This window comes from Corylus avellana, chromosome 6 (genome assembly GCF_965113065.1).
Source record: "Corylus avellana chromosome 6, dhCorAvel1.hap1.2, whole genome shotgun sequence".
NCBI classification, from domain to species: Eukaryota; Viridiplantae; Streptophyta; class Magnoliopsida; order Fagales; family Betulaceae; genus Corylus; species Corylus avellana.
In genome coordinates, this window is record NC_142495.1 from 19,089,234 (window position 1) to 19,104,020 (window position 14,787).

The 14,787-nt window shown below is 33.4% G+C and overlaps 1 protein-coding gene across 1 annotated transcript; it reads left to right on the forward strand.

The window, feature by feature from the left end:
* Positions 1–3,480: 3,480 nt before the first annotated feature.
* Positions 3,481–10,517, forward strand: LOC132186696 (NUP50 (Nucleoporin 50 kDa) protein). Its single transcript, XM_059600707.2, has 2 exons — positions 3,481–3,665; positions 8,801–10,517. The coding sequence occupies exon 2, from the start codon at positions 8,868–8,870 to the stop codon at positions 10,098–10,100; it is 1,233 nt and encodes a 410-aa protein (XP_059456690.2). The 5' UTR covers positions 3,481–3,665; positions 8,801–8,867; the 3' UTR covers positions 10,101–10,517.
* Positions 10,518–14,787: the final 4,270 nt, after the last annotated feature.

The following is a 14,787-nucleotide window of genomic DNA, read 5'->3' on the forward strand; positions in this document are numbered from 1 at the left end:
GTGACAAACGGGCCAAACACCAAATCTGCATGGGTTTTTTAAAATATCCAAAACAAAAACAAAATCTGGCCCATCCAAACAAGGCCTTGGCTTCTCCTAAGAAAGAAAAAAGTGATATAGAGTCAGGTTTGCCTAGATCAAAGTCTAAATATATCCCTCATCATAAAAGACAACATTCTCAAAGGTTTGTTCCCACCTGTCATCGTTGTGGCAAAATTGATCATATTCGACCAAATTGTTTTAAATTGAGACCATTTGTGCGTCATAAATCTGGTTCTAAGATTGTTCAAAAGTGGGTTAGGAATGATTATACCATTCACCTATTGAGGGGGAGTGGTAGTGATCTCACCTTAATTTAGGTAAGTCAATAACATGCCTAGGATTGATTGATTTGCATATTTTTGAATATCCTAGAGCATGTTGGTTTTCTTTGCTTTGCATTTTTTTTTTTTTTGGTGTTTTCTTTCTTGTTTATGCATTGCATTGTTTTTGTTGTTACACTTTTTGCACGAAGAGTGTATACATGGTTATTTTGAGATTCTTGTTTTGAGGTAAATTCCTAAAGGATTTTTCAAGAAATTCATTTACCATGATCTTTGAAAGGCGTATAGATGAAATGTTGTGTGCGGACCACCAAGATTTTTGTCTACTTACTAATCAAACATTCATGAATATGTAATGTCTTGTTAAGACCTAGAAGTAGTTATTAAACAAAATCATTATTTGGTAGTTGAACCTATAAGATGTGATGAAAGTTTAATGCTAAATGAAATTCATATATTGCCTGTTCTAATCTCAATTCAAACATGTTGTTGTTTTTCTTTGCTGCCCTTCTTTGTGTTTTATTTGTGTTAATAAATTTTTTAGAAATGTATTGTTGTTGCAAAGATGTTTGAAAAGTTAATATAGTTATATGCTTTAAATGCTCTTTAATTGCTTAATTGGAAATCCTCTTAATTTATGTACCTATGGAATACACTTATCATGCTTGAGTTGATTATCTTTATAATGAACTATCATTGATCCATTCAAGTATGTGTTATTGTGGTACATTTAATTTATGCTATCTCTATGCACTTATGCTTCAAGAAGGAATATCAATCCATGACAAATTTGTTGTGTTGGACAAACCATATACATAGAATGGATTTTCTTTGTGGGTTAAAATTGACCAAATGTTGGTTGAACCAAGAACCTATAAATTCCAGCTCAAACTCTTATGTCTTGTATTTAATATTATGAAAGACACGTTCTTAAAGAGAAAATCTAAAGTGAAATGTGCAAAATGTCAAAATATTTCAAAAATGAAATTTTCACTGTGTCAATTTTTGTGCTTGGCTCATCCAAAATAAAAATTCTGGATGTAGCTTTGAGCCTTGTGATAAGATTAAGGGGGAGAGTATTGGATGAGGGTGACTAGGCCCTAGTAAGGTTTGACTTCTAACCTAACAAGTTATGAATTTCTTTCATATGGTTTGGAAGTTTTAATGTGTCTTCTTTGTCAATATATGTTTGTCTATTGCTTGGCTCTTGATTGTGGCTTGTCACATACAACACATATAGCATGAATAGTGATGGTACTTAATGGCATGCCATGAGTTGCAACAATGATTTTGTTTATTCATCTTTTGAAACTCTTGTATGCTTTGGGTATTTTTGGCACATTCAACAAGAGTTTATGCTAAATCTGCAATTTTTGATCATTTATTGGATATACTCTTATTATGAATACTCCTGTTTGCAAATTGTTTTCCTTGTACTTATTGAGTTATACATTGAGGGAGAGTTTTGCTGATGTGTTTTCATGATCTTGCATTCTATGTCATTTTCTTATGATCATGAGTTTTTATTTATGTATTCCTGTTCGATATATGTCTTGATGTATTTTGTGAAGTGTTTCAAGAAACATGAAAACCTTTTATCATTCTGTGACAAAAAGGGGGCGAAAATATGGGGAGATGATGATGATAGAATTGGCTCGGCATTTTGGTTTTTGTCACCGAATTACCAAAGGAGGAGTTTGTTAGTATTTGTGTTAGCTTAATTCGGTTCCAAAATGCAGAGGCTACTGTCAACGGGCTCAAACACTGATATCGAATGCTCAGAATCCGATTTCCACCGTTGATAATGTGGACTCATGTGCCATAAACATCCTTACAAAGTTTCAGCTCAATCGGACCACAAACATTCATCGATCGAAGCTGTTGATCAAGGACCGATGGAATGTCCTTTGCAGGGGTGTCCAGACATGCTGCTAGGCTATCCGGACACCAATTCTAGCAAGCATGTTTTTTGCTCGCAAGGCCCTGTCCGGACAAGCACTAATCCTGTCCGGACACCTAGTACCTATTATGCCCAAAAACATATTTTTAGTGGGCCTTGGTCTAGGGTTTGATGTACTGATATATATACATCATTATAAAAGAGAGAGGTACAAATTTTCACCCCTAGAGAGTTTATTAGAGGCTGTGCTAAGAGAGATCATATGTGGTGAGTGTCAAATTGAATCTCTTAGAGTTTGAGTTATTCCTTTGATAAATCTACGGTTGAGAAGTCTATCGGAATGGTTTGGTAAATGAGAATAACATTGAAGAAGATTGTGAGTAAGGAGACGAGTTGTAGGCTTGTCGATCTTATAGAGCCAAGGTCTTGCAAAGGGTTGTAAATGTTCCTAGTGTCTGTAATATCTAGATAATTTTTTGATAGTGATTTCCTGGGTTTGGCTGCCTCGAAGAGGCTTTACTTTTAGATCAGTTTTTAAAAGGTTTCCTCTTCGTAACCAAAATATATGTGTCTGCCTCTTTATTGCTTTATATATTTTGGTAATTGAATTATTTATTATTTCATAGTATTAATTCCGCATAAATTGTGATAAACAAGTTTTTGGGGTTGGCATAGCGTTTTTCAATACGAAAGTATTATGTCTCTTTCTCTTTGAGAACTCTTTATTCAATTTCTTTCTTTAAGACAATATTAACTTAATTATTGGAGTGTCCTCATTCCCTCACGGACTAATGGATTCTAGTGATTATTTTTTCTATTGTGTACGACCCCCACCATCAGTAAAAGCAATCCTCCGACAAGAGTCAATTATATTCATGCTATTATTATGCGTTAAGCTAGACCCACTAGATTCAAGTGTTGGTATTCAAAATTCAAAATTCAAAATTCCAACCAGATGCGTACAAGGCGATTGCAAAACCTATGGAGGTGCTAGTGTAATGGGCCATTCGTTAGCCCATTAGGACAAACGGGTTGCCTGCTAATTAATGACAATCAAAACCCGAAAGCCGAAGTCATGGGCCATTTATCTCAGGCCTGAAAACCACAAACCCAAATCCATACTCCCGAAAATCATTTTAGCCCTGATTACACGTGTCACAATTCTGTCACAGTAACACGCAAAATTCTAAGCAACAGCAGGTGAGGAATCCTCTATTCAACATCGCTATGCACAATTAAAAGCCCTTTCGGAGCTGATGTAAAGGAGAGGAAACCCTCAGACACTTCCATATCCAAAGTCCAAACCCTTCAATCCAACAAATTTATAAAATATAAGAAAATAATTTAATATCATTTCTCTTTTATTTTGTTTTTCACATCTCTGAACCCCCTCTCACTCTCTTTCTCTGAGGATTTGGCTCTCGGTTTGCCTTTGGTTCTAGGTAATTCCTACTCCCAATCTCAGTCCATTTCTGTTTCCATACAAAGTAATGATGTTTCATGGTTTTGGAATATGTTTTCATTCTTGGTACTGTTTTTCTTTTCCTTTATTTATTTATTTATTTTTTATTTATTTTTTTTAATTGTGTATATTGTGCATACTTCTAGGGTTTTTCTTTAGTGGCAGATTGGTTGTAATCTCTTGGATTTATTGCTTTCTTGGTGTTTCCTGGTGACCCATTTCGTGATGTTTTAGCTTTCGTTTCGGATGCTTAGGGTTTAGGGTGTTAGTCTTTGTTTGGTTGCTGGTAGAAGAAAAGAAAAGAAAAGACAATAAATGAAAAGATATTTTTATTTTATGTTGTTTGTGGGTTCAGTTTGGCAAGAAAATGAAAACCCAGCTCAACGAAGACTTAGATGAATGTAGCGTTTTCTTTGTTGGGTCCCATATATCACTAATATTTTGGTGGTTTTGGTTTAATATTCTCTTCTTTTTAGTACATTTTCAAAGCGATTTATGGTTAGATATTGCCCTTTCAGAGTCCTTTTTACGTAGTTTTATTTACTGTGGTTTTTATTTTCACTGCGTTTTTACTCTTATATGGTTGGGGATTTCACATTTGGAAAATTTAAGTCGGAGATTTCATGCTAATTGGGCTCCTATAGACATCCATAAGTAATTTCCCCCCCTTTTCAGTATTGCATTTGTTGGGCATTTAGCGGTTGGGTGCTGAATGCCTTGGTTCCTGTAGACACTTTTAGGGTTGCAAACATTTCTCTGATTTTTGTTTTATTTGTTTTACTGCTAAGCAAGCAATACTATGGACATATATGCTAGCTTCTGTTTGCTTTACCCCACTCCTCCCCCAGCAAGTTGGCACTTTCATTGCTACCTTAGTGTGTTGGTGTTAAGATTGACATTTGAAGTTGAATATCATTCTTTGACTGTCTTTTCATATTCCCTCTTGATCTTGAAATGAACCAGGACTCAGCTGTATCTTACTTTTGTTATGTTATACTATATGTTGGGTACTTTTCAATGAATGGCAATTGATTTAGAGAAGAATGAAGAAAGGTTCAAACATCGAATTATTTTGGGCACTGGATTGGAATGATGTATCAATTAAATGTTTGCAGGGGAAGTTCCTTTGTATACCTTAAAAGGGAAAATGTTAATAAAATGGTCATCTTAATTTATCAAAAAAAAAATAAAAAATGGTCATTTGAAGTGGCCTTTGAGCGCCACCATGGCATTACTGCTTTTCTTTCTTTGTGTACTTATTTTCCACGCTAACGTACTTACTTTATTGTATATGAATATAATTTCCAAGTTTGTACAATTGTGCTTAGGAGACTGTTGTCATCATAGCATTAATTCAATCCTAGATTGTTACTACAAAGAAGTCAAGATTTCGGTATAGGATATATTTAATTATAGTTGAACTGGTGGGTAATATTTTGGATGGATAGTATATCTACAGTATTTTATGAATTTTTATATTTAAGCCAAAGCAAGATATCACTTGTAATATTTATAAGTAAAAAATATTGCCTAAAGTATATAGAATTGGAGTGCATTTGGAATTAGACACAGTACTGGGAAAAGATCTTACTTGGAGGTGCTAGTAAGTGTTTGATGTTTTGAAAAATGTTAGCATTGATATCATGTAGATATGAAAACCAAAAGAAAACATTTCACTTTAAAGTGCTAGCATAGATTTCTTGTAGATATGACTACCAAAAGAAAATCTTTCATATTGTAGACAAGGCATTCATTCATTTTGTTTTATTGTCCAATTATTACAGTTTTGTTGTCTGTCATTTGTAGAATGTGTGGATGTAGTCTGGCAGCTGATGGTTTCTATTGTATGTTCTTAAACTAAGCTGGGGATATTAGTGTGGACATATAAAATGTTAATTGTCCTTGTGGCTTTGTGCATGGATATCACAATATGAAATGTGGGATTCCTGGTTTAACTTCTAGCATTCCATAATTTTATCATATTTATTTTTGCCTAGGTCAGTTGGAACACTTGGTAGCAACTACCAATGGTGAATTTCCAGCCTCTTAACATGATTTTATAGGATGCTTTAATTTTCAAAATACTTATTTTATAGTCATTTTAGTTGCTAAGTTTGACACCAATCATTGTCCCTTATTTGTCTATTTCTATCCCAATAAGATCCATCAAAAATGATGCAACACAAAATTAAGTAGTTTTGGACTAGAAAGGAATGGGTTAGCAATGACATATGTGTAGTTTTTTTTTTTGTTTAAACTTCAAATACATGTGCTAGTATTATAAGGAAAATTGCAAAATTGGTCCCTGTGATTTGACCTTGTAACAAATAAATTCTTTTGGTTTCGAAATGAACTTATAAATCTTTGTGGTGTGCTTCTGTAATAAAATGATCCCTCCGTACAAATTTTGGCATTTCTTCGACAGTCCTTATGAAACCCTCAAATAAAAAAACTATTAAAAAAAAAAAAAGGTTTAGGGTGGGGCCGCCTCGGGGGTGGTTTTGCTATGTCCTTTAGTTGATACTGCTGGTTCAGCCACCCCCAGCAGTCGGTTTTGGGGGTTTGAATCGCCCCCATCAACTAGAGGGAGTTGCTAAACCACCAGCAAGACCCTTAGGGGTGGTTCAGCCACCCCCATAGTCATGGGAGTGGTTCTGCCACCCCCAATAGTAGATCTTGAGGGTGGTTGACCATCCCAAATCTTTCTTTTTGGCTTTTTATTTGTTTGTTTGTTTCTTTTTTTTTTTTTTTAATTTTTATTTGAGGGTGAATTTTTAATTTCATTAAGACTGTTGGAAAAATGGCTGGAATTTCTAAAGAGGGATTTATATGTTCATTTTGAAATCACATGGATATATTTGTTACAAGGTCAAACTGCAGGGACTGATTTAGCAAATTTTCTGGTTTTATATCATATATATTTGGTCCTTCATAATGCTACAAAGAGTTTAATTGAGAAAACACAAATCAAGAAACTCTAGAAATTAGAGAAACGAGAACAATTGTAAGCAGCCATCTAAACATAAAGAGTTTTAAACACATTTGACTTTTAACTCTTATCACTGTCTTCGCACAATCTTTGAAATTTCGAGTGTTGCGTTTTCTCCAAATGCTCCATATTAAGCTGAACTTCCACACTTCTTTATTGCAGTGACTTCTAAACTGATCTCTCCAAATTAGAGCTCCTAGTTATGACTTTACTTGATGCATTTTTGATCTTTGATTCTGCCCTTTTTTTTTTTCTTTTTTTTTTTCTTTTTTTTCTTTTTTCAAATTGAGTTTTGTCTGAAATTGCCAGTTCAGGAAAACTTCAGTATTAATAAATTTTGATAGATATCATGTACTACACTCTTTGGGTGGAGTCAACTTTTGGATCAGTCATTCCCGTTTCATGTGACCAGATTTGGTCATATGTTGTGGTTGTTATATGATGTATCATAACTAACATATTTGAGGTGGTGCTCTGGGACCTAGCTAAAGGTTACAAACTTCCCTTAAGGAATTTCTTGTTCTTCAAATAAAGCAGCTCATGGTATGCATTTGAAGTTGGCCATGAGGGCTTAAATTGATATGCCAGGGGTTTTTTGGGGACAGAATGATAACTTAGAGGAGTTGAGTCAATATAACTTTACAGTGCTTTAGCATTCATTTCAGTTAGTGAATTTGATTTGGAGAGTCAGGGTTTTGATACACAATGTCCTAAAAGCCAAGAACTCTAGTTAGTTAGGTTTTTTTTTTTTTTTTTTTTCAAATGCAAATTCTATTGTATTATTGTCTATTTTTAGTGTTTTATTTTATTTTATTTTTGTTACCTTGGTTTCAATCAAAAATTAACTTGGTTGTTGGAAGATGAGTTTATTTTAGGTAAAGTTAAACTAACCTCCCTTGAGGTTTCACAAAATGTGCTTCTCCCTTTTTTGAATTGCACACTAACCTTGAATTGAATAGTCTGATCACCCCTAGATACTAATATCTATTAAATCAGCTATCAGGATCTTTTATTTACGTAGGAACATAATTTGGCTTAAAATGTATAAAATACTATTTGTGTTTACAAGTGCAACGGACAAATTTATGCTTAGTAATCATTGTACAAAACGCTGGACTGAAATTATTTACGGAAACTTGATTCAAACCAGTGCAATTGTTCTAGCATATTTTTTCACAATCCCTTGCACATTTGCTTTGTGGTTTTGATTATTTTTGTTGTTTTTTCAAATGAATTCTAGTTTCTGAAGCATTATGCATGCTGTGAGGGGACATAATTTTGAAAGTTAAGACAAAAATTTTGAAAAAATTAGAAAGTAGTGGTCCAAGAACAAGTTTTTCATACGTTTAGTAAAGTTTTTGTATTGTATTTTGAAAATTAGAAAAGTGTGTTTTGAAAAGAGTTTTAGAAAATGTGAAAAATAGAAAGTGTTTAAGTGAGGGTAACATTTAAAAAGTGTTTTTTTGTGGGGGTCCATAGAAGAAAATTGTTGGTAAGCTTATTGAAAAGTGTGTTTAGTGTTTTTGAAAAGCAAAAAATCTTAGAAGTGTTTTCAGTAATAAAAGAAACAAAACAGAAAAAGGAAAAAAGTCAGGGGTGGCCGTGCGGCAATCCCCTCCTATTTGTTGCAGGTAGCAGCCTGTCCTATTGGGGTGGCTGCGTGGCCATCTTTCTATATGTTTTCTTATTTTTATTTTTGTTTTTTATAAGTAACAAGTAGGTCTCGGCACCTGAAAAAATAAGCATGTATTTCTCAAAAATATTCCTATAGGAACGTGTGCGACGTTTCTAAAAAGTGTTGTATTTTGTTTTTTGAAACATGTTTCATTTGGTAACTATGTTTTACCAAACACGGCCCATTATTAGCAAAAAAGTTGTTGTCCACTTTCTTCTGTGTAAATCAGTAAATGATTTGAAAATCTAAAGTTTTTAGGGCCTTAAGTATGACTGGTATATGACATGTTCCAATTTGAGGGAGTTTAGTGTCTAATTTGAAACATCAAGGGAAAGTATTGTAATTTCATGAACCTCAATGTTGGTCAATGTAACTTTCCCCTTTATATGATCTTTTTTTTTTTTTAGTTAATTAATGTCTTTTGAAAAATATGATTTCTGCTGACTTGCAGATACTAGTTTACCTGAAGTCGTTGTGACAACAGTTCTTAAGTCTTAGTTTGTTGACCTGATTCTTCAATGGGGGATGCGGAAAAAGCCCTTCCACCTTCAAAGAAGAGGTCTGCTGGAAGGGAACTCACTAAAGATAACGCTAGTCTTGAAGATGAGGAAGATCTTCCTGAACAAGAGACTGGAACTTTCAAGAGGGCCAGTGAAGAGGTGCTGGCAACTAGAAGAATTGTGAAAGTTCGTCGAAGTCAGACAACATCAGCCCCCGCTTTCAATCCATTTGCTGGGATTCACTTAGTTCCTCCTACAGAGTCCAATGCAACCTCAGCTGAAGTTACAAATGAAGCACCAGCTGCTGCTGAGAAGACAGTTTCAGACGGTGTAGATGGAAAAGATGAGGCAGAGGGTGAATCTGCAGCAGATGAGGGCAATAAGCAGTCAGAGAACAGAACTGAAGAGGCAGAGGGTGAATCTGCAGCAGATAAGGACAATGCCGTGGAGAAGGAGAACAGTAATATTGGCAGTGAGGCTACTGAAACTAAGTTCGATAATGATCAAGCTGCAAAAGAAGAAAAGACTGTTGATGAAGACGAGAAAGATAACACAGGAGAAGATGTTAATTCAGGTGTGGAAGGTACCCCTTTGAGCTCATTCCAACAGCTTTCAAGCAGCAAAAATGCCTTTACTGGTCTTGCTGGTACTGGAATTTCCACCTCTACATTTTCCTTTGGGTCTATTTCAAATGATGGGTCTACACTTGGTACTGCTTCTGTGTCTCTTTTTGGAAAGAAAGATGACAAGCCTTTTAGTCTCGGTCTCTCTAATAATGGAAGTTCTTCAATTGTTTCGAAGAGTGAGGGAGCTGGCTTCCCATCAATGCAGGAGGTTGTGGTTGAGACTGGGGAAGAAAATGAGAAAGTGGTTTTCACTGCTGATTCTGTGTTGTTTGAATTTGTGGATGGAGGTTGGAAGGAACGTGGAAAGGGAGAACTTAAGGTGAATACCACAACTGGGACGGGAAAAGCCAGAGTTCTTATGCGAGCCAGAGGAAATTACAGGTTAATTTTGAATGCTAGTCTTTACCCAGACATGAAGCTCACAAATATGGAGAAGAAAGGCATCACTTTTGCCTGCATTAATAGTGGTTCTAGTGAAGGGAAAGATGGTCTTTCTACATTTGCATTGAAGTTCAAGGATGGTTCTATAGTGGACGAGTTTCGAGCTGCCGTTACGGCACATAAAGGGAAGTTGTCTACGGATTTGAAGACTCCAGAAAATTCCCCCAAGGGTTCGGATGATTGAAAGGTGCTTCCCAGTAGTTGCATGGAAAATTCTACTTTCTGTCCGGAAGTATCCTGGTACCTTTTTCTCCCGAGAAGAAAGTAGTTTTAGAGTTCGGAAAACCTTATCCCCATATGCTGCAGAGTTACAGAATCCTGTCCTTTTTTCTTGTACTGGTTTAATTTCTGAGTCTAGTCTTTGGAGAAAAGACTGTTGACTTCATTTTGGGTAAATCTTGGGTTCGGACTGCATAATTTGAGCTTGTAAGACATTAATATTGCCCTCAGTTTTATAGTTGTCCCCTAAATCTGGGATATATGTTGGAAGTGCAATGTCATACAAGCAGAGCAAAACTGTTCTGATGTTGCCTTTAAGATTGGACTAATATGATGTCATTGTACCTCACTTGACAAGTTGATGCTTGTCATTCCTTATTCATTCCTCTTCATTTCCCTTGCAACATTTACTTTTTTATTTTTTTATTTTTTTATTTTTTATTCAAATGGGGGAAATGGGGAAGGAAAAGAAAGATTGTACAGTTGATGGATTCCATGTGTTGCATGCATCACAAATTTTCAAAAACAAACATGCAAGCTTAAAGAACAGCAATAAATTGCAAGTCTTTGTAGGTGCAAATTCAGAATCAGATTTTAAAACTTTACAATGCTTCCATGAACTTCTATGCGTTTTGAAATTACTCTTATAAAGTTAAAAAACTTTCAATTTAGGGTATCGAATATAGTAGATGATCATAATGTTTCTAGGAAGTAGTATCCTTGTGTGATACTTATTTGTACAAGACTCTTTTTTCTCTGCACTACATTATTTATTTTTGTGAGTCTATAACCACGTTCTATTTGAAGTACAATGGTAAATATAACTTCTATTAAATTCAAATCATTCGAAAGTATTTATGCGCAAAATTATTATTTTATTTATTTATGGTACTTTGAAAAGTTTCATCCCATTAATTTTGTGCATATACATTGTGAGTACAAAAATTGCAAATTTTTTATACTCAAATTCCTGGTCATGGAGAAATAAATATTAGTAATCGTTTATTGTATGTTATCATGATTCTAGAGTTTATTGGAATTTTTTTATCATGTCCAAGAGAAGAAAGTTTTATTATTTTTTTCTCTATTTTCATGGTAATTTATGACCAATATTAAAATAATAATAATAATAATAAAAATAAAATAAAATAAAATAAAATAAAATTACACGTGTTTTATGTGAGAAATAAAGTAATGTGAGGAATGATATAGGCCAACTTTTTTCTTATTTTTTAATTTAAAAAAATAACAAAATAAAAGATAAAAAAAGTTTTTGAAGCAATAATTTTTATTTGGTCATTCTTTTATTTGGTATTTTAAAAAAAATATAAAAATTGTATTTTTATTCATAATAATGACCAATTTTTTTAAAAAAAAAAATTAAAATTTTGTTATTTTTTAAATTAAAAAATAAGGAAAAAGTTTCTAAAGAAAAATACAGCTTTTACTTTTTTAAAAAAAATACAAAAAAAAAAAGGATAACCAAAATAAAAATTATTGCTTCAGAAACTTTTTTTTTTAATTTATTTTGTTATTTTTAAAATTAAAAAATAAGACAAAAATTGGCCCCAAGTTGAGCAAAATAGTTGGGCTTTTAGGGTTTTCCAATTAAAAGAACCAACATTTTAGTTCATTTCTCACACTAGCCATCATTAATGTTGTCATGTCACTAGCCAACTATGAACCTCACCTTTATGATAAAGTTTGTAAGAAGTAATAAAAAGAAAACTTGTCATTAGATGAAAATCGTTTGTAAGAATAAACAAATTTAGGAATAAAACATTATGTTTATTTTGAAATTTGTTCAACAACAACACCGGAGATGAGAAATTATAGTTGCATCTTATCTTATAAAAAGAATAATTGTCTTTTTTTTTTTTTTTTTGACATGTCCACACAAGAGAAGGCAGAGAGAAGATTTAAATTAGTGACCTCCGCTTCATGAGTCGTGGTTTACAGCCGATTGAGCTATCCCTTGGGGATGCAAAGAACAATTGTCTTAAATGGATGTTAAAGAAAACCATTATTTATATTAGTATCAAAGTTGAAAAATGGAGTTTACAATCCTAGCCTCCTAGGAAAACCCAACCTTAATAAAGGGAAAGTTTTAGTATTTGGCCACAAGGATATAAGTGGTCATTACTTTTCTTTTATTCTTAGTAAATACATAACATGGATGTTTTATGAAGTAAAACAATCCTTTCCATAGTTGTAATAGCAAGTCTCCAAAGGGCCTTCCACCAAATCAAAATCTGCCATAAGAATCCAAACAATCTTATTAATTAGAAAAATTCATAAATCTTATAAAATATTAAAAATTGCAAAAGAATGACAAGAAGGATGGGTTTAATATAGACCTAATCATTTCAAATTTGCGTGTTAGTGAGGCTTAAATCCGTTAGTTAATTTCATTTATAGTTGTAATATGTTCACGCTTCATTTTTATTTGGAATGAGGAATATAGTTGATTTTGAAAAGTCGGAAGAGCATATTGTCCTTATAAATGTTGTAATTAGTCTAGCCTCATATTATTAAGGGGAAAATACACATAGTTCCACATTAATTGCAGGTAGGCACTTAAAGTACTATTTGTGATACTTGACTCTCTCAAACTATTATTTCTTTATAATTGACACCTTCCATTAGTGTTTGATGTTATAATTGATCAAAATTTGTGCATGTGATTTATAGGCTCAAAATTTTTACTTGAAATATCAAAATTACCATTCAATCTAATGAAAAAAGGGGTTGACATGGTGGCCGTCCGCCGACCACCCCCTTGAAGGTTTAGGGTCATCCAACCAACCTAAAGTTCTCTTTTGGGGTGTCAAAACTACCCTTCAACCTTAGGAGTGGTTTGTCTCTTTCGTTTATTTTATTTTTTTATATATTTATTTTTAATTTGAAGGAAAAATGCGACATTTTTCATCCATTTTAACACCAATAGTAATACTATAAACCACATTTTTACCGCACAATAATTCCACAGAGCTGACATGGCAATCCCAACAAACCTTTGGATTAGTCCTTATTTAAAAAAAAAAAAAAAAAAAGAAGCATGAATTGATTAGGATTGCCACATCAATATTTGTGGCGTTCCACATCGCCTAAGTATGAAGATGGAGATGTGCTTATATGTATACTTACACCCTTCATGACAACAACGCGTTTTAAAACCGTGATGGTTATGAACCCATTAGAACTCCATAGTTAAGCGTGTTTCTACAAAAGTAGTACCAGGATTAGTGATCTCTTGAGACGTCTGATTCGGGAGAGTTAAAAGTAAGACAATATTGTGAGTCATTGAGGTGGTGTGGAGTATTGGACCGGGGATTAGTCTGGTGGATCCTAGCTGGGCCTCTATGCTTGATTCCCAGCCAACATGTATGTCCGGGTACTGCCTGACCTACAGGTGAAACGAGGATCACCTTGATTAAAAATTTTTTTTTTAAAAAAAGGTCATGTTCAAACTTGCCTTTTGAAAGAAAGAGAAGTAACTCTCAATTACAAAAATGGATGCATGACAGGCCCAAGTTATTGGTTTGGTACGTGTCCATGAATCATAGAAAAGTTACAAAACTCAAAAACGAACCTTATTGTTGACTTTTCTAGATACTGATAAGATTCTTTGAAAGTTCTTTTATCCTGGCTAAGAACATTTTTCAAAGAAAAAGTATTTATTTGAAGGAAGAGTTGAACAACAATGATGATTTTTAGCCAAAATATGATTACTGTCGTGTTAAGAAACTTTTTCGTTAACCTTGCATGCATTTTAAGCAGAAAATGGTAACTGCCCGCTAATCGCTAACCATTAACCGCTTTTAAAGGCAGTTAGGAAAAATCACTAACCACCTAAGTGGTTTCGGTTAATGGTTTTAGGTTTTGAAAAAACCACTAACCATTAATCGCTAACCGCATTTATATATATATTATATTTATATATAAAAATACATGAAACGACGTCGTTTTTGTATTTAAATATATATAAAAATATAGAAATGATGTCGTATGTAGTAGGGTATTATCATATTATCATAAAAACGATGTCATTTTGTTTTTTAATTTTTAACTTTTTTAGAAAAATTTTCTTTAAAAACCGATTAGCGGCTAACCGCTAACCGCCGATTAACCGCCTATAGATTTTACTAACCACCTTTTCACCCCTAATTTTAAGTTGTTTATCATCCAATTGTTTATGACTTTCAATAAAGCTTGTGTCTACTCAAAAGCCTTTATTTACACAAATTGGTAAGGACTTGGTCCTAAATAAATAAAAGTCCAAAAGTCTTATGCTTATAATTAATTGGATCATTCCTATCATATTACAATATATATTACGAAAGGGTACAATGTGTTTTGAAAAAATTATATGTAGTTTTCTCTATAAAAATCACTTTTAAACACACAATTAACCTTTAATTATGTAGTATTTTGGTTCCCAACTATAGTACCATGATCACCCATAACAAACTTTAATTTGTGTTCTTACACTATACTCCAAAGATCAAATGTTTTTTTTAAAATAATTGGACATCAAAAGAACAACAACATAATTTTGCAAACATCATGTCTTTTAAACATGAACTTAAAACAAACTTTTCAAGAATTGTAAAACCACATGAATTATGCTTGTACAATTGATCATTTTTTGT